This window comes from Trichoderma evansii (assembly GCF_050947405.1).
Source record: "Trichoderma evansii strain SZMC 28006 chromosome Unknown GGI43scaffold_9, whole genome shotgun sequence".
NCBI lineage: Eukaryota > Fungi > Ascomycota > Sordariomycetes > Hypocreales > Hypocreaceae > Trichoderma > Trichoderma evansii.
This window is the reverse complement of record NW_028145197.1, coordinates 1,174,122-1,197,945: the sequence shown is the minus strand read 5'-3', so window position 1 is coordinate 1,197,945 and position 23,824 is coordinate 1,174,122. Positions and strand designations below refer to the sequence as shown.

The window sequence follows — 23,824 nt, the reverse complement described above, 5'->3', positions numbered from 1 at the left end:
AGAGGTAGTAGAGGTAGTAGAGGTAGTAGAGGTAGTAGAGGTAGTAGAGGTAGTAGAGGTAGTAGAGGTAGTAGAGGTAGTAGAGGTAGTAGAGGAAGTAGAGGAAGATCAAAATAGCTGCAATTTCGTGACATTAGCAACAGCTGGGTGCTGGATAATGAAACTGGGATGCTAAATAAAAATTCCCTATATAAAGTAATCGAAACCATTGACACGCTATTCATGCTCTGTACTAAATACAAATTAAAAATCCTCAATGTGTTATGTACTCAAAAAGCTATATACAATTTAAAGTCTTTTATGTACTTTTGCAAATCTTCTTTAATAGCAGGGGAAAAAAATAAACAGCCGGCCACGTAGTGAGGTGCAGCGCTGAGCTGCGTATCCCTCAACAGATGTAAAAACAAGTTAACAGCAAGTAATCCAAACTCCATAAAGCGATATAAACCTTTTTCTCATTTGAAAGTTCGCAAGTAGTATTGAAAAAAAATTGTCCCTTATGTTATGTGATGCATCTCTGCGCAGAAAGGATGCGGTAGAGGACAGCAGCGCTATGCTATGCAGTATTCATAAAGACGATGGTTTGGAATCATCTTGTTTTATTTGACGACGCGTATGTTATGAGGAGTAGATTCTATGTTCATCGAAGCATAGATGTATAAAGCGCTAGTAAAGAAGTCGTCATGGAAATGTTGCGGTTCGATATCGTAGAGAAGCCATGCGGTGTGTGATGACGCGGCTCTCAGTTGTGTAAGGATTGATAAGAGGTGTTCTAGCATCATAGCATAAACGGATATGCAGTGCCCTTAGGAGGTAGACACATGGTTAAGGCGGTCTTCACCAGTGATTGCAATGTATTTAGAGCCAGCCGTAGATGATGCCCTTAGGAGATACGGGCATTGGGGCTAATTCTAGCATCTTCTCATCTTCGTCAACAGCATATTGCCACCAAAGTCATCACCTTAAAACCACCCGAGTTGATATTAGGCCACGCAAAGCATAATCCTCTGGGGAATGGCCGAGATTTCGCTTCCTTTTGTAATACAAGTAGACTTGATTTGATGAAAAGGATAAAATCGGTAACCATCGTCAATAGCGTTGACGATTTTTCTGCAGGCATGATCTAACAAGCTGTAAGGCTGGCCTGAAGGTAGATGTGAGATCGTAGGAAAGTCGTATAAGGTTGGCCTGGTGGCAAGTAAATGGTGTTCATGGAAAGCAAGATAAATGTGAAAATCGTGATAGATTACTCGTTTGACAAGACCGGTACTTTGACCAAGAACAGACTCTCTCTTTCTGTCTCTCTTGAATTGTTCGTAATTAATTTCCACGAGAGCAGCAATATGAGGCTAAAGGAGAAGTAGCCCATAAGTTAGCCGCGAGACGAATATGATGCTTTGATGTCGTAAGTCGAGTATGACTCTGTTTGATTCAGTAGCGAAATAGGCGCCCAAATCATAGACTTTATGGCAGGCGGATATGCCGTGGCTAGTCGATTATGCTATCGACATCAATGGATGTTATAGATCGTATATAGAGTAATCATTATTACTCTTTCAAATTCGAGGGGTAAAAAGGAGGTTAGGCTCTGTTATAAAGGCGGCGTCGGTCAGCCCATATCGGTGACGAGCGAGCGTAGTAACTCAGAAGATCGGCGACGACCGTATATGTTGGATATATATCCCAGGTGGTTTATGAGGTTGACGAGTTAGACAACCTTTCGGTAATAGAACAGCTGCTGCATAGCATTCGGCCGCGCCAGTATTGCTAGATGATGATACAGACGGCCCGCGGTTAGAGGCCTTGTAATACCAATTCCGAGCGACGACGGCCCAGATTTTTTGACAACGAAGAGCATCCTCTTCAGTTGTCATATAATACCATGGTCAAGAGACGTATGACCAGGGCTCTCGGTCTCGAATATCGTCATCCTCAATAGCCATTCTGCAACTGCCCAGATCCTAGGCACTTGGTCCAAGTGGCCTCAAGGACAAGAACAGTCTCATATAGGAGAGCCATCATAGAATAGGCAACGTAAATGAAGGTAAGCATATGCTCCAGGTAATCAGGCATGTTATGGCGGAGCAGCTCAAGGAACGTATGGATGCCATGGCGCCACATGCGAGCTGGCATTGCATATTTTGATGCCAGGCGCCGCAGTACGGGGTTTGCTGTAGGATGCTAGCTTGCAAGAAAAAAGTCATGGTGCTCGTGAAGCAGAGTGCGTTGCAGGGCAATTAGATTGTGCGTATTGCTGTTATTTAGATCAAATTTCGACTCATTTTGCGAGATTTGCTCTTTGTCAACTTCTATACACTTGTTTTCAACCATAACAAACCCGGCATATATACCCTTAACCTGAGAATTGGAAGTATTCTGGGTAATTTGAAGCAAAAATTGGCTCCGTATAAACTGCTGGCGTGCGATCTTGGCGATTATATCACCATAATAATGATGAGTTTCGTCTGCAAGGCTTTTAGAGAGAGGGAAGAATTTTTGATACTTCAAAGATTCTGGCCATCTACTGGGAGAGTGGCTCGGGGGTACCGGTGGTATCGTAAGCTCCGCGGCCCAGGAACTGGAATGGGAAGCTGTAAATTGTCTGGGATTTGATTGCCCCGCGGTGCTGCCAGGTATATTATGCTGGCAGTGATTGAGAGAGGCACAAGCAGGATGGCTTCTGCAAGTGACGGCTGTAGCACGTTCATAGTTGACAACCACACTGCCAAGGGGAGAAACATCGCCGACCGAGGAATTCTACAGCAATATTAGGCAATCTATCGCTATTTTCGCCATGTAAATAGTAATAGCCACACAGACAAACTTACTCTAGAAGATATCGCTTGTGAAGGAAAGCGAGAGAAAGTCCTGTTATCCCCCACGCGGCCAGTGTGCTATTCATTGCATGAGAATTAGATAGGCGACGAAGTAAGTAGAAACGAGACAACGATTACTTACGCAAATGTCGCCGTCGGCGCCCAGGAAAGATAACTTTGTTGGCTTCCTGGTAGGAGGACCAGCACCGAAAGAGAAATATTGATCTGCAACAACCATTGTTTAAAGACCATCGCAGATGCAGGTCAAGCTATCCTGTTTGACTGCTACTGTGAAGAAAATCGAAGACTGAAGGTCAAATAAAGTTACGGGAGAGGAAAACGTTGAAGAGATACCAGAAAGGCGATACAGATTATGCTACTTTGAAACAAACAAATGATGGAATGTGAAATGCAACGAACCCAAAAGGATGAAATGCTATACGTGAGGAAGCTCATAAAAGATATGAATAAGGGTATTGATAAAAAGATAAAAGTAAGGAGGCGAGGCCAGATGAGAGATGAAAGACGCTCTTCTGGGTATGAAGAAGGGTTCGAAAAAGAGGGAAGTGAAAAAGAAAAGGAGGCGTTGATAACGAAAGATTGAAAATGGGTCAGGTATTGAGATGATTTCGTTGCCAACATAAAGCCCGTGAGCGGAGAAATGGGGGGAGGGGTGATTTCTGGAAGGCGGGTGTCTTGTAGTCGGGTGTCTGGTAGGCGGACATGTTGATGGCAGGCTTGTCAACGGTCGGTTGGATTTAGGGATGGATGGGGGTTATCCCAAAGCAGTTCGTCTCGCATTACTTTCCCAGCCTCCTAAAATAAGCTGGCCGCCCACCATGATGAAGTAAGTTGTATACGAGCGGGTATGGTACGCGGTCAAGATATAACACACCCTTTGGTGTGAGGCAACCAGACGTAGCGCGGTGGCTGAGACGGCAGGATAATCGCCTCACTCCCATGATCTGGTGGTTGGCTCCGAATCCTACAGGAAATGAGGGGTATTCCAGCAAGGCCCCCAAACAATCTTACACTTGTTTTGTATTCGTATGGAGGCCTGGCGATTAAGGAAATACGTTAGCCTCTTCTTTTTCTTCTTTGCGACACTCAATGATCATTACCAAAGCTTTGTACAATATATCTTCCATCTTTCAATGAGAGAAAAACTCCAGCCTTAGTATATAAAGTCCACCTCAATACGTTTTCAAGGCCTATGTTTGAACGCCATGGAGCAGACACCTCTTACCCAGCGGCTACACTGCACAAACAGACCATCCGGGCGCCAGAAGTCCACACAGCAGTTAATCATACGACAGACCATGATGATAACTGGCATTCAACATACTACACCTTGGTTGCTTGGGGGTTAACAGCGACTCTAAACATCATCCCAGAGCAAGTCAGGAAAGCATCCGAGAATAAGGGATGGCAGAGGACATATCCAGTAGGAACAGGCATTTCCAACCATTTCCACCGCTCTAAGCTGAGATGACAATAGATATGTAACGCCGTTGCGCTGCGAAATCAAAAGCACTTATTTTGGCTCGAGGGTCGAGGGCATCCCTGTGAGATATTCCTGATACTGATTGCGGCAACAACGTCTATACACTGGTACTGCATGCTTCGTCTTTTCAGCCAGCCGAAATGGAGGCACAAATACTTGTCACAGACACTAACAGCAACATGGATGACTGTTGTACTCGTGGGAGGTATCATTCAAGACCCGGCCACAGTCTTTCTTCGCCTTTTACCCGCCGTCATAGACGTGTACGTCTCTACATGCCTCGTTCGGGATTATTTGGATAAGGGGTTATGAAGAATATTGGAGACCTTGGCAGCTTCTCAAACAGCTGGGCTAATGGGCTCTGGGAAGGCGGAGACTGCGTAGTAAGAGTGAACCTTTTCGCAAGAAGTTTCGTGTTGTGTGTTTTTCTTGTTTTTCCTTAATGCGGATATATATCATTTTTTGTCTTTCTTCTCGCCATCAGTTCTTGAAAGGGCTGATGACACCAGATCATGTACTTTTTCATAGCATCAATATCAATATACCATAAGTACATCTGTGCCATGCGCAAAGCTGCACAAGTAACTTTGTTTCTCTTCTCATTTTTTGGGGTAAATATGTCCAACTGTGGATAAACTGCGCTAGTGTTGCATTGGCATAACAATAGCAATGCCCTGAGCGAGTCTAGATATGATCCTCACGATAATCACTTTATAGAAGAGAGATGAGTTGGAATCAAGCTATGCAGACTTAGACGAGCACTTGCCAGCCACAAATCAGCTCCAAGTCAAGCGGAAGATTACGGATCTTGAGTGCATTTCTGTTGACAACCACACTAGTTGGCCACAGAATCACCTCGGCAGTCCAGGCGCAGGGGGTGTCGATGGCTCTCGACGGTGTAGAATGTCGCGATCTTGCTTGCTTAGTGAGCGATGTGATTCCAATTGCTGTTTTTTCCAGCCAAAATTCAGCCTACGAATCCACAAAAAGCCTTCCCATATATGCAGGGCAGGCTAGGGTGAATCCTTGGGGCGCTCATTGCAGCCCAATAAAGCGACTCATGATTATGGTGCGACGAGATGGCAGCGATGACACATCAGTTGGTACGCATTATTGGCTCTAAGCCAGCCATCTTGGCCGCGAACGCAAGCTGAAAGGGGCGTGTGCATGCAGCCACTTGGCAGGATGACGAGAAGAGGCCGGGCCCCATTACCCCATGATCAGGACTGAAGGGATATCCCATGTTTTTAAGGCGGCAAACACGGGATGCCGACCGCCTTGCGGCTGATGGCTGGGATGCTGGGGCAAATCGTGATGCGCTTTTCTTTGTGGTGTGCTTGCAGCAGCAGTAGCTGTTGAGCCAGCCTTGAACAGCCTAGGGTGGTTCTGTTGGCGCAACATTCTTGCTAGCAGCACGGAAGGGGTTTCGTCCAGCTGGTTGCCTTCTTTGCCACATGCTAAAAATTCATTGTTGGGGACCAGATCATAGCAAAAAAGAATAGAGGAAGATGCATCCTTGGCCATACTGTACTACTTTGTAGGCCTAAATGGAATCTACATTCTAGATGCTGTATGACGTGCCCATGTTGGGACCGCGGCACGTGCTGGAGCTACCCACCATTCTCCATCCGCCAGGTACCTCTCCGTATTGGGTACTGAGCAAGGTACCTTGCAACTGCTCCACTACTGAGCTACTAGGTACCTTATCGCAATCAAGGCCAGCTAATGACATTGTACGGTCCCTGAACCGACCTCAGCTTAACCTTTAGCAGTCCGATTTCTCCGCCATTCGCTCCAAGCTGCGACTCATCTGTGCAGATATCATGCGCGGCATAGCTTTTTTGTCGGCCTTGTGCGCCGCGGCTCTCGCCCAGGCCAACTTCCACACAGCACACATCTACATCCAGCCCGTCGAAAACTCAGAGTCGCCGATCCTCCTTGCAGAGCTCGCATATGATCCCAACCTTACCACATCCTCCTCTATCATCTCCTACGAAGCTCCTGAAATTCCCGAGTCTACACAGCTGGTCCGCGTAGGGCTATACGACCCAAAGTCCTCGACGTGGATATCTGGCACGACTGTTGCTTCGGTGGACAATTTCGGCAAGGGCTTCTCTCCCAACTTGATATTGTCCATTGATGAGAATGGAGAGGTCTTGAGCGCCGCGCTGAAGGGAGTAAAGATTGATGCGGGCCAGACGAGAGACTTTGGCCCGCAGGCTGTGGTACTGCCGGCGCTCAAGGGCAAGCAGCCGGAGCTGAACAAGCCAGTCGTGTTGTCACCAGAGGGCAAGAAGGTTGAGGAAGAGGAGAAGACATTCCTGCAAAAGTACGTCGTATTCCCCCTCCCTAGAGTGACTTATGAGACTAACCATACACAGGTACTGGTGGATGATTGGCATTGTGGTGTTCCTGGCAATGAGTGGAGGAGGCGAGAAATAGAGCCGACAATTCACGCGTACATTAATTTAAGCAATAAAATTCTTGGTTTGCGGCCATTGACAGAAGCCGTGCTCCTGCAGTCTATCCTCATCATCATTGCAACTTTGTCCTTGCATCTCAATAATATCTAAAGCAGCCAAAGTAAACACAGTACTCTATATCCATCATACCTACCACCTCCTTACCTACCTAGTATCTAGTACATGCTGGAAAATCACATTGAGTTTGGTAATAGTATATCCACTCTCCAGCCATCCAGCAGCAATTGCCCTACCTACCAACCCACTCCGTGCCTGTATCACCCATGTCTTTCTGCCCAGCAACCTTAGATCTTGATCCAGATGAGTGCACGTGACTGGCAGATACAAACAAACATCAATACTTGCTAGTACAAAAATGGACTAGCCTGATTACCACATACTCAGTTACGCCTTCCAATTGGTGAGTTCCTCGATCCAAAAAACAGCTTGGAGCAGAACCCGGTCCACTTCAGGTTCACTCTCTCCTACTTATACTTACCAAGGCACTCACCGTTCACCCTCCTCGGAGCCAATTCATCTCACACCCAATTCCCAAGCTTCACTTTTACAAACACACTCCCACAAAAACACCTGTACTCAAAATGTCTGACGGAGTCACCAACCCTCACACTGAGGATTCCTTCGCTGAGAGCAAGGGCAAAGGAAAGGCAACTCAGGATGATGTTCCCCACGCCACCGCCATGGATGAGGACGACGACGACGAGGATGAGGACGATGATGATGACGAACTTGAGGAAGAGGTAAGTCTATGAGCCATCTAATTCCATGCCATTGCCGTTTGTACAATCAGGTTGCTAACGTAGTACGCTTGGGCAGACTGCTGAACCAGGTAAACATCCACTTCTCGTCTTCCACTTTCCTCTCCAATGAAGTTTTGACGTCTAACCGTTTTAAGTAGATGAGGATGGACTGGAGGAGATTGATCTGAACAACATTGTTGAGGGTGGACGCCGCACTCGTGGTGCCCAGATTGACTACGCCAGGGCTGCTGAGCAGACCCCAATGGACGACGATGATGAGGACGAGGATGACGAGGACTTCCACCCTCCTAACGAGGACACCGAGATGGAGGGCTAAGATAGCAGTCCTCTAATTCTCTGGTGCAACCAAGTGCCCACCAAGTCTATGATGTTAATGTTTATGGATCCACCAAGATTTTCGCCGCGCAGGGAGGCGGGGAGCTCATTGAGCGGGATCGGGATCTGGGTATTTAAGCTGGGGTCATGTAACGACGATAGGCCGCTATTTGCTACATATTTGGGCGTGTTATATACCCATGCGGTGTTTAAGGGAACGGAGATAGGTAGCTAAAAAATTGCATGCACATGCTGCCATTGAGGCCATCAACTGTCTGTTGGCATTCGCGTTCTTGGAGCCTTGTCCTGTGCAGCATCCCGCCATTCCCCACACTCGAGTAAATGTGGCCCACCAGTGCTTTAAGCTTCACCTTGTCTTTTGTTTAGGCTCTGCAACATACCCTGGAGGGGATGCAGCTGAACAGGCTGGAACTTGTCAAGAGTGTAGCTTTTAGACAAATGGCTGCTATGAATAGCCAAATTTCAATAGCCTCTCTTCTTTGGGCATTCTCAAATCCAAACTCGCGGAAAAGAACGTCCTGCCCAATTCAAGCCACGTAAAGCTCTGGTTGGTTGGCCGCCACCACAGTGGCTTAGGTACGTACTCCCCCCAAAAAAGTTACTAACGCCACTCTTGATGGACATGGTTCAAGACCACCTAAGCCATAAAAAAGACTACAAATGATACTTCAACTTCCTCCAAGGGGCATTTAATTTTTCAACAGGAGCGACGATCATATAGCCCACTTCATTCTCTTCGTATAACCCCCTTTTTATACACAGACTTCTTTTCCCAACGTTGCTGCGTAAACTCTACGTACATCATCATCATGTCGCAAAGGTGAGTGGTCATTGATTCAACCTACCCTATTCGAATATCTTGTCGCGAACGCAGCTTTCCAACGATGCGCGCGCTCGACGACTGCCCCCTTGCCGCCTCTCCCAAGGCAAACCACAACTAAAGATCGTCTGGCTAATCTCTCTATGATTGCAAAAATATAGATTCGGTGCCTCTTCTCTCCACCAGCGCGACTCGCGCAGCGCCCTCTTCGCAGGCTACACGGGCGATCAAGGTCGAGGACGACCCAGCCCATCTCCCTCTCCCAGCGCAGGCGTAGGGGGAGGCTACGGCTACAACAGCTACTCCCCTTCGAATGGAAATCCCTACAGTGGCACGCCCTCTAGCGCATACCGAACCGCGACGCCGAACAAGAAGGGGCAGTACAGCGACGCGGTGCTGAACGAGCTGGAGAGCCAGAACGATGAGCAAGTGGCAGGCATTTTGGGCAAAGTCAAGGTCCTCAAGGACGTAAGTCAGGCTATACCACTACCCTGTTTTCCTCTATTTGGTTCAGAGCGCCCTGTGCGCTCAGGGGAGGAGAGGAAGGAGAGGCGGCCAAAGAGACATTCAAAGAGAGATAAGGGGCTATTGCTAACATGTCACTTTTGCGCAAACCATAGATGACCGCCGCAATCGGTGATGAAATCCGCGAATCCTCCGCCCTCGCTGAGAAGATGAACGATACCTTCGACTCCACGCGCGTGCGCCTCCGCGGCACCATGAACCGCATGCTCATCATGGCGCAACGCAGCGGTGTTAGCTGGAAATGGTGGCTGCTCTTCTTCTTCGCCGTTGCCGCGCTGTTCATCTACGTCTGGTTGTTTTAAAAAGAACGAAGACCGAAGACTTTCAAGTTCGAATCTTACGAGGAGGACACGATAGAACGAACGTTTTCCCTGTGTTCGCTCCATGACATACTTCTCCTTTTTTTTATACGGATTTTCACGCGATAGCGATGATGTTTCTGTCTTAGCCCCATGGCTACGAGCAGACAACAGTACATATTTTTCTGCGTCTTTTCTTTCTGGCTTTTCTGAAAGACAATTTTTTTTTACAAAGGTGCATCTTGGGTTGGCGTTTTGGGGGAGTTTTTGCTGCCGTTTCTGGTTATCCTTTTTCTCTCGCAAAGGAATACAATGAGCTGCATGATTTGTAGGAGGAGGGCTTGACTGTGAAATAAAAGCGAGTGGATTTCTTTGATACAGGCTAAGAGCTATTTATATAAACCGTTTTAATACATCAAGAAGCTTACTACTTGGCTACTGTTATTTTCAATATCTGTATTCACTTTTCCCTCTATGATTATATCATTCCATTCATTTAGAATAGGGACTCACAGGACTTGGCTGTAACAATTACACTTGCTGAAATTTCTGGCTATCATCTTGTGAGAAAACAAAAAAGTTCCATAAGAACGGGGTATCTAAGCTATATTTTCCTTCCTTCCTACAACACACAACAAAACCAATAATAACATTACACAACAATAATCTTATTTCCGCTGCCCTTGTCTCCGCCTCAACGCCGCAGGACTGCTCGCCATCGGGGTCATAAAACTGCTCTCGTCCTGTAATAGTAGACTACTCAGATCCATGCTTGCGCGAGACCTTGTGTGAGAACCTGCTTGGCGAGGCAGCGTGGGAGATCCAGGGGTTTCAAGGAGCGTAGAGCGCGCCGGCACAAAGCTGAGGTCGGTGCTATCGCCTTCCTCGTTTTCATCTTCCTCTCCATACTGGGCGCTGCTGCTAACCTCTGCTTCAGAGTCGGTATGCTCGTAGCCACCGTCATCTGCTTCAGGGATATCGTCATCGAGATCAGCGTCCATATCGCCCATTCCGTGGTCTAGGGTGCCGTCGTGGGCGAAATCATCCTCGTCAAGTATCTGGCTCCTGCTCTCGTCTTCTTCTTCTTCTGCGCCGCCATACATGCTTCCGTCTGCTTCTGGATCGCCGCGGACGAGGGCTTCTCGGAAAGCGTCGTCTGTCATCCTCATACGTGCAGCTTCCAGTTCATACTCTGTTTCCTGTCGTACGGTATCTTCGTAGACCTCCTGTTCATCTAACGCCTGTTCGTAGTATTCTTCGTCCTCAACATCCTCATCATCGTCATCATCTTCTTCTTCCTCGCTATCGTCGCTGCTTGGGTTAAAAGCATCGTCCGCATCCGGAATCTCATCGTCCAAATCTTGCGCTCCATCAAGCTGTACGTCGTCCATCATACCCTCATCCATAGTGCCGCCACCTTCAGCTTCTGCTAGTTCCTGAGCAAGCTGTTCTCGTCTCATAGCCTCTTGGTGTTCCTCCTGTTCGCGCTTCTCTTCTCGCATCTGATGTAGAGTCTTGGGTACTCCAGGAGGCTTTAGCCAGGTGCTTCCAAAGTTCTGTACATTCATTCGACGTCGGTGCATCTTTTGTTCGTCCGCAGCGAGGCGCGCAAGGAGTGTTCGCTCCATGAGCTGCCCACGCTGGCGCGAATGTGAATGTGTTGGACCATGGTGTCCGCTGTTCGGATCCGCGTGTAGGTGATCGACTGGCCCTGGAGGAATGAAGGGATTCCTAGACGATGAGTACCACAGAGAGTGCGACTACCACGATAAGATTAACGGTTAGCGCATAGGCTTGGTGGATACGAATGATGGCCAAGGTATTCTTACATCTCGCGGCGAGAAATCCGGCAGTGTTGTAAACATTGAGGTGTATCAGAACGTGAATCCCGATAAGTTATCAATGCTGAGCTTGGGATCGTGAAGCTGAGCATTTGTTGATAAATATGGGCCGTAATTGGCTTAGCCCCGCAGCGCGCTAGTAGCGTCTAAAAAGCTTAAGCGCGCTGTACGAGTGCCGCAAATTACGTACCTACTTATGCAAGCAGTGACAGTACAACGCTTGAAGCTACTACGAATTATCTTATCCATGTGCCAACACAGCGAATATTTTAATAGGGCTGCCAAATTATTCGGCAGAGTGCTACTGAATGCTTCTGGAATGCTTCTGGAAGCTGGCTGTTTAAACTTTCATAATGCGGCTTTGCTACGCCCATGCCTTTGGAAGAATCGCTGCTAAGCAGGCAGCTTTGTCATCCCCTCGATCTATAGAGTGCTGGTATTTGAGATGACTTAAAGGCCACTCGGGCCAAACAATAAGCCGTTTCAAAGGTTCTTTGGGTATTTATCCTCTCCTCGGCGCTTTTCTCAGACAAAGAGTCATAGAATAGCCATCGTCTATTAGAGTGGATATCGGGAGATTTCGGGATGGCCAGCGGACCCCCATCCTCATTTTTCCTGCTGTGGAAAGTCGCAACATGGGGGGCCATCGTTGGTAACTCCGCCTTCGGTGAGCCACCAAGCGTTCAGACGGATCTCAGGCTGTAACAGACGGAATTTCGCCGGAGTAATGCGAGGGACATTGTCGATGAGTAAGGCAGATGGATTTAAAATAGTAAAGGCCGACTAATAATCCGTCCGAAAACACTAATATACGAAGCCTAGCTTGTTGTCCTAATTCCTCTGGATCAGCGTATTCGTAGAATGAATCTCTCAGCAGCTCCTCTTTCGGCGACTTAGGTAGTCGTACGACAAAGCAGCGGGCAAATTTCCCCTTCGAGTCAGTTGTTGCTGCTCAAAGAGCTGGCGGTAGGATCAGCATCTTCACGCAGCTTTCACCAGCAGCACGATGACCGATTTCGGTAGTGGGCATACTTTACCAACGTTCCATCTCGCGTTTTGCTGCTGCCGCAAAGAGACTCCTCCGCGTTGGTATTTATAAGATTTTAAAAGGCGGCCGCACATCTGTGATGGAGTTCACCAGTGATCTGGGATAAGGGCCACACCACACACCCCCCAAGCCCCGCCATCTGGCTCGGGAAAATAGGCCCTGGTTAATTAGGGACTAGATGACGGAAGAAATAGCACTAGTACAAGTAGACGCCGTTGCATTTTATCCTGAGAAATGAATGCACGATGCACACAAGGAGTGGGTTTCGACATGGCTAAGTTGACACGTTCTGGATTACAGACATCCAAATATTGCCTCACTTGGAAGTGGCTGGCTTAATTCCGCGTTAGCAGGCAGCCATGGCAGCGGCTGGTAGCATAACTTTGAGATGTCCACTAATACATCCCCAGTGAAGCAGTACCGAATAGTCTGGTTGTGTCCTCTGTGGCCATGTTAGAGTCTGCGGCTGAAAGCTTGTCGTCTTAAACAGAGAGCCTCGTAGAGGTACAGTGCACCTCTGAGGCACGTGCAAGTGGCAGGGCCATCACCTCATGTCGGATGTCACCACGACTTGCGTGAGTGTAACCATAGAGCACCCTAGGCTGTTTGGCCAGAGCCACTATCAGAAGGTGGTAGGACTAGTTGTAAGTAAAGCAAGGTAGCAGGAAACATGTCTCGAAACAAGACCATTTCACTTTGTGGCGAGATGCCTCGTATCAGTCTCGAGTAGCTCCAGGCTATTACTGCCGCTATCTGCAGCGTCAAAGGTTCGGGCAACGGGCCGGCAATCTTGGTTGGCCTGAGATAAGGGCAACAGGCTGGTGGCTGGGATGCTGATTGGCTGTAGGCACTAGTTTTCTGATGTCGATTTTTTGAGTGAGCACGGCCGAAGTACCACACCATGGGTCGACGTACATACTTGTCTGCGCTCGCTAGACTGCAAGAATGCTGTAGCATGTAGCAGGCCAAATGGGGGTGCATCGCAAGAGTAGGGTCGCCATAATCGTGTTAAGCGTGTCTCTCTGCTGCGCTACGCACGCTGGTGCTGCAGGCATCGACGAGCCTTGTGCTTCATTGGCCGGCGAGGTTTCTTTTCAAGCTGCGCGCTCTCCCTTTTGGCCTCCGTCTCGAACATGGCGCCGCTGGCGCGTGCAAAATCCATAAAATCCATAAAACCATCTGCGGCCCAGCACCCCGGCCGGTTTCTGCATCGCCCGCGCATGCCCAGCCCCGGCTTTGCACCCTCATCTTATCCATCTTGCAGCCAGAAACTGCAACCGACCTTTCCGTTTAGGCATGTCAACGCACGGCTGAAGGACTGTGGCACGTGTGGTCATGACGACGTGAGGTATCACGGGCTGATGGATGTATGGCGCCAGATTCTGGGAGGGGTTGCCGTTGTCTCAGCACAATCTCGTTCCAGTAGCAGCCTCACAACGGCGCCGTTTGAGCAAAGCAACGGGTGCTGCGATCAATTCCTCTGCTGGGTCTCTCCAGACGCCAAATCTCTCGGTGCCATTTTAGGGTCCCCGTCCTTGAAGAGCATGCTTCGTTGGCGTGGAAGCTTGAGCGCGACATCGGCCACGCAGCGACTGGGATTTGCAAAAGGGTCGCTTATAATTGGCTGCGCAGCTAAGCTCCAAGCCGTCAGCCACAGATCCTCGTGTGCATCGGCCGCAGGGTCCCTACCTTGAAGTCTGGGATAATCCTTGCAAGGCAGCACAGATGCTGTGGGGTTGACTAGGAAACTCTGCCGCATTCGGACAATATTAGCTCCTCGCCCTCTCAGATTTCTCTTACACAAAGCATGTTGCAAACCGAATTTCTCGACGACTGGATAAGCCTGCTGCTAGCCATCTAGCATCTAGATAGGCGCTGAGATGAGCGTCAGCTCGCCTGGAGCCAACCAGAGGGCTGGGAATTAGTCGTCGCAGATTACTGTGACAGCAAACCATGAGGCGTAGATTAAAGGGAGGGGCCTGCTTGTGGTTGGCGGTTGTAAGAAGAAGCGACGGAATTGGAAAGCTGCCTGGTGCACCCGAGTCTTGTGCTCGCAACTTTTGCCTAAGGAAATTACCGTCCCATGTGGACATGCTGGCTTCAACATCGCGTGTTTCGCTAGCAAATTTTCATTTTTTTGCAAGTAATTTGAGGGTAATGTAAATACAGCGGCGAGTTTCATGGGGGTAATAGAAAGGTTTTATGGGGGTAATAAATTGGTTTTTGAGGGTAATCGATACCCCAATTGGGAAATCGGGATAAGTCAGCGATGGAGCTGCCGCTGTCTGGGCCTATTATTACGTATAGCAACGTTCTAGACGGAGCCAGCAGAAGCCTCAACGAATTCCGACGACATTCCTTGCTGTCGGAGAGGATCGGGTTTGAACAAGAGCAGTTGATGCTTAGCAATTGGCTTTGCTATACGGCCGAGGGCCATTTTTTGCCTCTGTCGCCGCGGTAGGGGGGTGACGTACTCGGCCGGAGATCCATCAGATGCGAGTCTGTAACTACTACAGCCAAGCCAACGTGATAGTGCTTGTCGTACTACTACTGCTAGTAATATTTACCAACTGAGGTTATTTACCTGCAATCCCGAGGCTAGCGCAGTCCTCGATGCAGCTTCCACTGACTGACATCAGCGAGAGACGATAATTCCTGGGTTTGGAGGGGCCTGTCTCCGCGCATCGGCGCCGTCTCTGTGCTCCCAGCGAATGAAACCTCCCATCCCGCGTCCCCGTATTACCTCGACGAATCGAGGCAGCATGGCATGAATACAGCCAGCACTATCAAAGACGCAGGGAAATTGCCATTGGCACACCCCCGGAGCCTGCGGTGTTTTCTGACATGTGCTTCGGTGGAGGGGCAGATCGGCCCGCTTAAAAAGCAATGCCAGTTCGTCGCTGGGAGGCGCCGCACCACTCACAGCGCCGCATTTCAGGCGGTTGGTGCTCTCCAGCCCCCCACTGTCGGTTGCGACTTGGTGTTTAGTCGTCTGGGTCTATATCACAAAGCGACTAGCATGCCGCTTGACATGTATTTTCTGCTCTGCGGCTGCTAGTACGAGGACTCATCTGCTCGGACCACTTTCTTGAGATCCATGCCTTGACTCTCTAGCCAAGTGTTGAGCAATAGACTCGGACAACTGGAGACTCTGGACGCCTCCTTCGTCTATAATAAAGGCTGTCCTCTGCCCATCCTCCCTCCCTCCCCCCCTCTCTTTTGCTTTACTTGCTTCACTTTCTCCTTCACTCAATTCTCTTCTACTCTCCCTTGTGGCTTGTTGTTCATACCTCCAGAGCGCAAAGCGTCTCATTGATACCACTTGAACTTCATAAGCCGGTAAGTTGTTCGACGCTGACGCCTCTTCACATCTCCCGCCATATAGTTCTCCAAATCTCTCTCCCAGTCCCTGGCCTCCTTACCCCAAAAGCAAGTGCGAAAGTCCACACACAAGGTTCGCTGCATCTGCCGGCGCCAACTCTACTTTTGCGAGATGGGGAAATCGAAAAAAATAGCCGCCCAGGTTATCAGGATTCTGGCGGCTGCTGCGGATAGCTCGCAACCCTCCAAAATCGATGATAGACTCTGCCTGAACTCAATTGAGGTCGAGAACCACGACTGCCGAAGTGAAAGAGGAGGAGAAAAAGGAGTTTCGAGATAGGCGTTTGAATAATTCGAGATGATTGCGAGTTGGAAGACATTGTTTTGGACTCCAAATTTCGCTATTTGGCTCTCATTATTGCGCCCAAACCCTCAACTTCTCGTATGGGCTGATCGGTTGGGCCTGGCGACTTTCCCCCATCTCGCTTTTCGTGGTGTCTTGTCACAATTCCGCTGGTGTAATATTATGCCTACAATGCAATGCTTTTACCATCTCCCCTTACAATCTCTGCAGAAGTAGGAGGAAAAAAAATTACCCAGCAACCTGGCCTCATTTGCCTCTCTGTGCCGATGACGGCGACCTGCACCATCACTTCATGTCGACCGCACAAGAGACCTCAAGCTGGTCTGAGACACGGGCGCCAAGCGGACGCAATGGGCAAATTTTTGTGGGCATGAGGGGCATCGTGGGGGAAAGAGCCGACGCCAGCGTCATCGTCTCACATGCTGTTGGCCGCGCAAACGCTTAAAAATTGGGATTCGTCTGCTGGGGCTTAGGGCTGCCAGTGCTAAGTCACAGCGAGACAAGCCCCCCTTGCCGCGCTGAGGCAGGGTCCCCACCCTCTGTTACCGGCTGCCGCCTAGGCGTTTGCAGCCCTGTCTTGGTGTGCAACAGTACATTGAAGCTTCTTTTTAGCTGTGCAGCTCATCCAGCGATGACAGTCCGGCAGCAGCGGAGGCCGTCACCCAGTCGCAGCATTGAATTTTCATCATTTCCCTCTTCTTTCATTTCCCCGCATTGCCCACAATCTTGTTAATTTATGCTCCCGTCTTAATCATCACCCTGGCATCGCTATTCACCCACCAATTCCTCTTTCCCGATATCTCCCCATTGATAGCTTCTCCGGGTCGTGGACTAACATCAGATTGCTTCTTTAGATCTGTGCTGAGCGCGGATATACACTTTTCTAAACTACGATACGACATAGCTGTGAGCGAAGGCTCCCTCGTCAATCGTACCCGACCAATATTTAGCAAACAAATCCTCGCCTAGCATGGGCTATCTCGAGGATTTCGACGACCGACAGATTCATCTAGACGCTGAAAAGGAGGAATACCATCCATATGAGTATCAGGACAAGAACAATGACTCATGGGCTGGTGCCCTGCCGGTGAAGCAGGGTCTGTACGACCCATCCTATGAAAAGGATGCTTGCGGTGTAGGCTTTGCTTGGTGAGTTGCTCTCCCTCGACGTCATAGTATATCACGACTCTGCTAACCTGCCAATCCTAGCCACATTAAGGGCAAGGCAAGCCATAAGATTGTTAGCGATGGTAAGTGACTACAGATAAATCGAGAAAAAGAGAAGTGTACGTTATCCGAGAGACGCATCGCTAACTTTTTCGACAGCACGAAACCTACTGTGCAACATGACCCATCGTGGTGCTGTGGGATCCGACGCCCGAGATGGTGACGGTGCTGGTGTGATGACATCCATCCCACACAAGTTCTTTATCAAGAACTTCGAGAGAGAGGAGAACATTAAACTGCCTCCTCTGGGTCAGTATGCTGTAGGAAACCTGTTCTTCAAGCCCGACGAAGAGACCTTTGAAGAGTCCAAGAGGCAACTGGAAGATGTTGCCGAATCGTTGGGTCTTCGGGTTTTGGGATGGCGACGGCCTCCCGTCGACTCCAGCTTGCTTGGCCCTGCGGCCAAGTCCCGCGAGCCCATCATTGCTCAGCCCTTCGTTGTCCTTGCCTCCGCATACGGCGCTGGCAATGCCCCAGAGACCACCGACCCGGCCCAGTTCAATGAACGGTACTTTGAGCGACAGCTGTACGTGTTGCGGAAACGCGCCACCCACAGCATTGGCCTGCACAACTGGTTCTACCTGTGCTCTCTGTCAAACAAGAACATTGTTTACAAGGGACAGCTTGCCCCTGTGCAGGTGTACTCATACTACCATGACTTGGTTAACGCCGATTACGAGGCTCATTTCGCTCTTGTCCACTCGCGTTTCTCTACAAACACCTTCCCCTCATGGGATCGTGCTCAGCCGCTGCGATGGGCTGCCCACAACGGTGAAATTAACACCCTGCGAGGCAACAAGAACTGGATGCGTGCTCGTGAAGGTGTTATGCAGTCTGATATCTTCAAGGAGGAGTTGGAAATGATGTACCCCATTGTCGAGGACGGCGGATCTGATTCCGCTGCCTTTGACAACGTTCTTGAGCTGCTCACCATCAACGGTGTGCTCTCTTTGCCCGAGGCCGTCATGCTGATGGTGCCCGAAGCCTGGCAGGGTAACGACTCCATGGATCCCAAGAAGGCTGCCTTTTACGAATGGGCTGCTTGTCAGATGGAGCCTTGGGACGGTCCCGCTCTGTTCACATTCGCCGATGGCCGCTACTGCGGTGCCAACCTGGACCGAAATGGTCTGCGTCCTTGCCGATTCTACGTCATGGACGATGACCGTATCATCTGTGCCTCTGAAGTTGGTACCATTCCTGTAGAGCCCGAGTCTGTCATCCAGAAGGGCAGACTGCAGCCTGGTAGAATGTTGCTGGTTGATACACAGGCTGGACGCATCATCGACGATGCAGAGCTCAAGGCTGCCGTCTCAAACAGATACGACTTCCGCTCTTGGCTTGACAGCGAGCTGATCACCATGCCCAAGATTTTGGAGACCTTGGAAGCCAAGTTTGACTTGGCTGCCAAGCCTGATGAGGCTCGCTTCCAGGAGGACCCATTGATGCTTGCTTTTGGTTACACTCACGAGCAGGTTAGCTTGCTGCTTGCTCCTATGGCTGCTGACGAAAAGGAAGCTCTGGGTTCCATGGGTAATGACGCTCCCCTGGCTTGCTTGACTGATTCGCCGCGCCTTCTGTACGAGTACTTCCGACAGCTCTTTGCCCAGGTCACCAACCCGCCCATTGACCCCATTCGAGAATCCATTGTTATGTCATTGGAGTGCTACGTTGGACCCCAGGGTAACCTGCTGGAGATGGACGCTTCTCAGTGTGGCCGACTGCTTCTTCCTAGCCCCATCCTGTCCATCCCCGAGTTCAATGCCATCAAGAACATGTCCTCCATCCACCCTGAGTGGACTGTCAAGACAATTGACTTGACCTACCCCAAGTCTGAGGGAGTTCAAGGCTACTTGAAGCATCTGGATGAGATCTGCAAAGAGGCTACTGCTGCCATTGAGGCGCGTGATCGTGTTATTGTCCTGTCTGACCGAGGCCTGTCTGCTGATCGTGTTGCCGTGTCTGCTCTGTTGGCATCTGGTATGGTCCACCACCACCTCGTCAGCAACAAGTGGCGATCGATGGTGGCTTTGATGGTCGAGACTGCTGAGGCTCGTGAGGTTCACCACATGTGTGTGTTGCTTGGTTATGGTGCCGATGCTATCAACCCTTACCTTGCCATGGAGTGCATCCTCAAGCTCAGCAGAGAGGGTCTTTTGAAGAAGAAGTTGACTGAAGATGAGCTCATCCGCAACTACAAGCACTCTTGCGACGGTGGTATCCTGAAAGTCATGAGCAAGATGGGTATCTCTACCCTGGCTTCTTACAAGGGCGCTCAGATTTTCGAAGCTCTTGGCCTCGACGAGTCGGTTGTTGAGAGATGCTTCAGGGGTACGGCCTCGCGTATTCAGGGTCTTACTTTTGAGCTTATTGCCGAAGATGCCTTCCGCTTCCATGAACTTGGTTTCCCCTCCCGCTACACTGTCGGCATCAAGGCTCTCCCCGAGTCTGGTGAATACCACTGGCGCGACGGTGGTGAGGCACACGTCAACGACCCAACTGCCATCGCCAACCTTCAAGATGCGGTCCGTTCCAAGAATGACAAGTCATACGAGGCCTACTCACGAAGCGAGTATGAGCAAATCAAGTCTTGTACTCTGCGTGGTCTACTGGATTTCAAGTTTGATGACTGCAACCCCGTCCCCATTGACCAAGTTGAGCCTTGGACTGATATCGTCCGCCGCTTCTGCACTGGTGCCATGTCCTATGGATCTATTTCCATGGAGTCTCACTCCACTCTTGCTGTTGCCATGAACCGATTGGGTGGCAAGTCCAACACTGGTGAAGGTGGTGAAGATCCCGAGCGATCCCAGCGTCTTCCCAATGGCGACACCATGCGCTCTGCTATCAAGCAAGTCGCCTCTGGTCGATTCGGTGTCACCTCTGCCTATCTCGCCGACTCTGACGAGCTTCAGATTAAGATGGCTCAGGGTGCCAAGCCTGGTGAGGGTGGTGAGCTTCCTGGCCACAAGGTCTCCAAGTCCATCGCCCGCACCCGTCACTCTACACCCGGAGTCGGACTTATCTCGCCTCCTCCCCACCACGACATCTACTCCATCGAGGATCTTAAGCAGCTGATTTATGATCTGAAGTGCTCGAGCCCTCGTTCTCGTGTATCCGTCAAGCTGGTGTCTGAGGTTGGTGTGGGTATTGTCGCTTCCGGTGTGGCCAAGGCCAAGGCCGATCACATCTTGATCTCTGGTCATGATGGTGGTACCGGTGCTTCTCGATGGACTGGTATCAAATATGCCGGTCTCCCCTGGGAGCTGGGTCTTGCAGAGACTCACCAAACCCTGGTTCTCAATGATCTCCGTGGCCGTGTCGTCGTTCAGACTGACGGTCAGCTCCGAACTGGTCGTGATGTCGCTATTGCTTGTCTGCTCGGTGCCGAAGAATGGGGCTTTGCTACTGCTCCTCTGGTTGCCATGGGCTGCATTATGATGCGCAAGTGCCACCTTAACACCTGTCCTGTTGGTATTGCTACCCAGGATCCCGAACTTCGCAAGAAGTTTACTGGTACTCCTGAGCACGTTATCAACTTTTTCTACTATGTAGCCAACGAGCTCCGAGCCATCATGGCCAAGCTGGGTTTCCGAACCATCAACGAGATGGTTGGACGTGTTGAAGTCCTCAAGATGCGAGACGATCTGCGCACCAAGAAGACCGCCAACATTGACCTGTCTCTGCTGCTGACCCCTGCCCATAGACTCCGACCTGGCGTCGCCACCTTCAACGTCCGCAAGCAGGACCACAAGCTTTACGTCCGACTGGATAATAAGCTGATCTCTGAAGCCGAGTTGACTCTTGACAAGGGTCTCCCATCCCGAATTGAGTGTGACATTGTCAACACCGACCGTGCAATGGGTACTTCACTGTCTTACCAAATCTCAAAGAGATATGGTGGAGAGGGTCTGCCTCTTGACACGGTCCATGTTAACATCAAGGGATCCGCCGGTCAATCTTTTGGTGCTTTCCTCGCACCAGGTATTACTCTCGAACTAGAGGGTGATTCTAACGATTATGTCGGCAAGGGCCTGTCTGGTGGTCGCCTGATCGTGTATCCTCCTCGTTCGGCTGTCTTCAAGGCCGAGGAGAACATTCTGATCGGTAATGTCTGTTTGTACGGTGCTACCGCCGGAACTTGCTTCTTCCGTGGTGTTGCTGCTGAGCGATTCGCTGTTCGTAACTCTGGTGCTACCGCTGTTGTTGAGGGTGTTGGTGACCACGGATGCGAGTACATGACTGGTGGACGAGTTGTCATTCTTGGCAGCACTGGCCGCAACTTCGCTGCCGGTATGTCTGGTGGTATTGCGTACGTCCTGGACATCAACAAGGACTTCCACACCAAGCTCAACACCGAAATGGTTGAGTATGGTCCTCTCGAAGATCCTGCTGAGATTGCCTACGTCCGCGGCCTCATCGAGGATCACCACCACTACACTGGATCTGAGCGGGCTGCCCGTATCTTGGTCGACTTCAACCGTGCTTTGCCTCGGTTCGTCAAGGTTCTCCCCACGGATTACAAGCGTGTTTTGGCAGAGGAAGCTGCCAAGGCTGCCGAAGCCAAGCGGGCTGAATACAATCTTCCCGCCGTTTCCGGTGTTCACGGAAAGAAGGACGACAAGGCTGCCAAGCTCCAGGATATGGAGGAGGCTATTGGAGATAGCTCCGCAGAGAAGAAGAAGCGGGCTCTGGTGCTTGACAAGACCAAGGGCTTCATGAAGTACGCTCGCCGCACAGAGAAGTACCGCTCTGTTGCCACCCGAACCAAGGATTGGGCTGAGATCAGCTCACGTCTTGACGAGGACGAGCTCAAGTACCAGTCTGCCCGATGCATGGACTGCGGTGTTCCCTTCTGCCAGTCTGATACCGGCTGCCCCATCTCCAACATCATTCCCAAGTGGAACGAGCTTGTTTTCCAGAACCAGTGGAAGGATGCTCTCAACCGTCTGCTCATGACCAACAACTTCCCTGAATTCACTGGTCGTGTCTGCCCTGCCCCTTGTGAGGGAGCTTGCGTCTTGGGCATCAACAGTGATCCCGTTGGTATTAAGTCGATTGAGTGCGCTATCATCGACCGTGGTTTCGAGATGGGCTGGATGGTTCCCCGACCCCCTGAGGTCCGAACTGGCAAGAAGGTTGCCGTTATCGGATCCGGACCTGCTGGTCTGGCTGCCGCTGACCAGCTCAACCGAGCTGGCCACACCGTCACGGTGTACGAGCGTGCCGATCGCCTGGGTGGTCTCTTGATGTACGGAATTCCCAACATGAAGTTGGACAAGCGAATTGTCAAGCGCCGAACTGACTTCATGGCTTCTGAGGGCATCAACTTCAAGACGGGCGTGGCCATTGGTGCTGAGGGCCAGCCTTCACTTTCTGATCTCAGATCCAGCAATGACGCTGTTGTTATTGCCACCGGTGCTACCGTCGCTCGTGACCTCCCTATCAAGGGACGCAACTTGGAGGGCATTCACTTTGCCATGGAGTTCCTGCACAAGAACACCAAGTCTCTTCTCGACTCCCAGCTCGCCGACAACTCCTACATCTCTGCCAAAGGCAAGCACGTTGTTGTCATTGGTGGTGGTGATACTGGTAACGATTGCATTGGTACCTCGGTTCGTCACGGTGCCAAGTCTGTTACCAACTTTGAGCTGCTGCCTCAGCCTCCGGATGAGCGAGCCAACGACAATCCCTGGCCTCAGTGGCCCCGAATTTACCGTGTCGACTATGGTCACACGGAAGTCCGCCAGCACGACGGCAAGGACCCTCGTGAGTACTGCATCATGTCCGAGGAGTTCCTTGACGACGGCAGCGGCAAGGTCAAGGGTATCAACACTGTCCGTGTCGAGTGGACTAAGAACCCCAGCGGCGGTTGGGACATGAAGAAGGTCGAGGGCTCTGAGCAATTCTTCCCCGCCGATCTTGTCCTGCTGGCCATGGGTTTCCTCGGACCGGAGGCTCGTGTTCTGGGAGACGAGATTGAGAAGGACGCTCGCAAGAACGTCAAGACTGCCCCCGGAAAGTACAGCACCAACGTAGATGGTGTGTTTGCCGCAGGTGATGCTCGACGTGGTCAGTCGCTCATTGTTTGGGGCATCAACGAGGGTCGCATGGCTGCTCGCGAGGTGGACTTGTACCTGGAGGCTTGTACCAACTTGCCTGTGACTGGTGGTATTGTTAAGAGAACCGCTCAGGAGATTTTCACCAAGATTGCGGCACAGTAGATGGTACGAACTAAATTTGGGGGAGGCAAAGCAATGAGTTTATGAAGCATGTTTTCACGGAGCTGTTACTATCTAGTTTTTGCATGTTTTCCTTTTTTGCTAAATTGAGCAATGATACCATAGCATTTAGTTTTTATATACAATTTTCATAATACGTTTGCTGCTCCTGTTGATATGCCTTGTGATTGTCCCAAGTGGCTGCCAATCTCCATGGATCCTGCATGGATACCTATATATGCTCATGAAGCGAAGTCTCGG

The 23,824-nt window shown here is 50.3% G+C and overlaps 7 protein-coding genes across 7 annotated transcripts; 4 read left to right on the top strand and 3 right to left on the bottom strand.

The window, feature by feature from the left end:
• Nucleotides 1-1,932: 1,932 nt before the first annotated feature.
• GGI43DRAFT_422820 (uncharacterized protein) lies at nt 1,933-3,054 on the bottom strand (the record flags this gene model as incomplete). The annotated part of the gene is made up of 4 exons (XM_083208157.1): nt 1,933-2,181; nt 2,308-2,757; nt 2,829-2,894; nt 2,959-3,054. The coding sequence occupies 4 exons, from the start codon at nt 3,052-3,054 to the stop codon at nt 1,933-1,935; spliced, it is 861 nt and encodes a 286-aa protein (XP_083061087.1).
• Nucleotides 3,055-5,433: 2,379 nt separating this feature from the next.
• Nucleotides 5,434-5,993, bottom strand: GGI43DRAFT_377481 (uncharacterized protein). The gene has a single exon (XM_083202632.1). The coding sequence runs from the start codon at nt 5,842-5,844 to the stop codon at nt 5,530-5,532; it is 315 nt and encodes a 104-aa protein (XP_083061086.1). The 5' UTR covers nt 5,845-5,993; the 3' UTR covers nt 5,434-5,529.
• Nucleotides 5,850-7,208, top strand: GGI43DRAFT_404852 (uncharacterized protein). Its single transcript, XM_083205967.1, has 2 exons — nt 5,850-6,649; nt 6,702-7,208. The coding sequence occupies exons 1-2, from the start codon at nt 6,144-6,146 to the stop codon at nt 6,760-6,762; spliced, it is 567 nt and encodes a 188-aa protein (XP_083061085.1). The 5' UTR covers nt 5,850-6,143; the 3' UTR covers nt 6,763-7,208.
• Nucleotides 7,200-8,150, top strand: GGI43DRAFT_404850 (histone chaperone domain CHZ-domain-containing protein). The gene is made up of 3 exons (XM_083205966.1): nt 7,200-7,543; nt 7,620-7,632; nt 7,702-8,150. The coding sequence occupies exons 1-3, from the start codon at nt 7,385-7,387 to the stop codon at nt 7,878-7,880; spliced, it is 351 nt and encodes a 116-aa protein (XP_083061084.1). The 5' UTR covers nt 7,200-7,384; the 3' UTR covers nt 7,881-8,150.
• Nucleotides 8,151-8,228: 78 nt separating this feature from the next.
• Nucleotides 8,229-10,009, top strand: GGI43DRAFT_377391 (SNARE domain- containing protein). The gene is made up of 3 exons (XM_083202631.1): nt 8,229-8,720; nt 8,882-9,188; nt 9,341-10,009. The coding sequence occupies exons 1-3, from the start codon at nt 8,710-8,712 to the stop codon at nt 9,545-9,547; spliced, it is 525 nt and encodes a 174-aa protein (XP_083061083.1). The 5' UTR covers nt 8,229-8,709; the 3' UTR covers nt 9,548-10,009.
• Nucleotide 10,010: 1 nt separating this feature from the next.
• Nucleotides 10,011-11,617, bottom strand: GGI43DRAFT_377740 (Apc15p protein-domain-containing protein). Its single transcript, XM_083202636.1, has 2 exons — nt 11,374-11,617; nt 10,011-11,304 (listed from the first exon to the last, which is right to left on the bottom strand). The coding sequence occupies exons 1-2, from the start codon at nt 11,407-11,409 to the stop codon at nt 10,213-10,215; spliced, it is 1,128 nt and encodes a 375-aa protein (XP_083061082.1). The 5' UTR covers nt 11,410-11,617; the 3' UTR covers nt 10,011-10,212.
• Nucleotides 11,618-16,746: 5,129 nt separating this feature from the next.
• On the top strand, nt 16,747-23,629 carry GGI43DRAFT_377565 (glutamate synthase (NADH)). The gene is made up of 3 exons (XM_083202634.1): nt 16,747-17,267; nt 17,328-17,368; nt 17,445-23,629. The coding sequence occupies exons 1-3, from the start codon at nt 17,089-17,091 to the stop codon at nt 23,564-23,566; spliced, it is 6,342 nt and encodes a 2,113-aa protein (XP_083061081.1). The 5' UTR covers nt 16,747-17,088; the 3' UTR covers nt 23,567-23,629.
• The last annotated feature ends 195 nt before the right edge of the window (nt 23,630-23,824 follow it).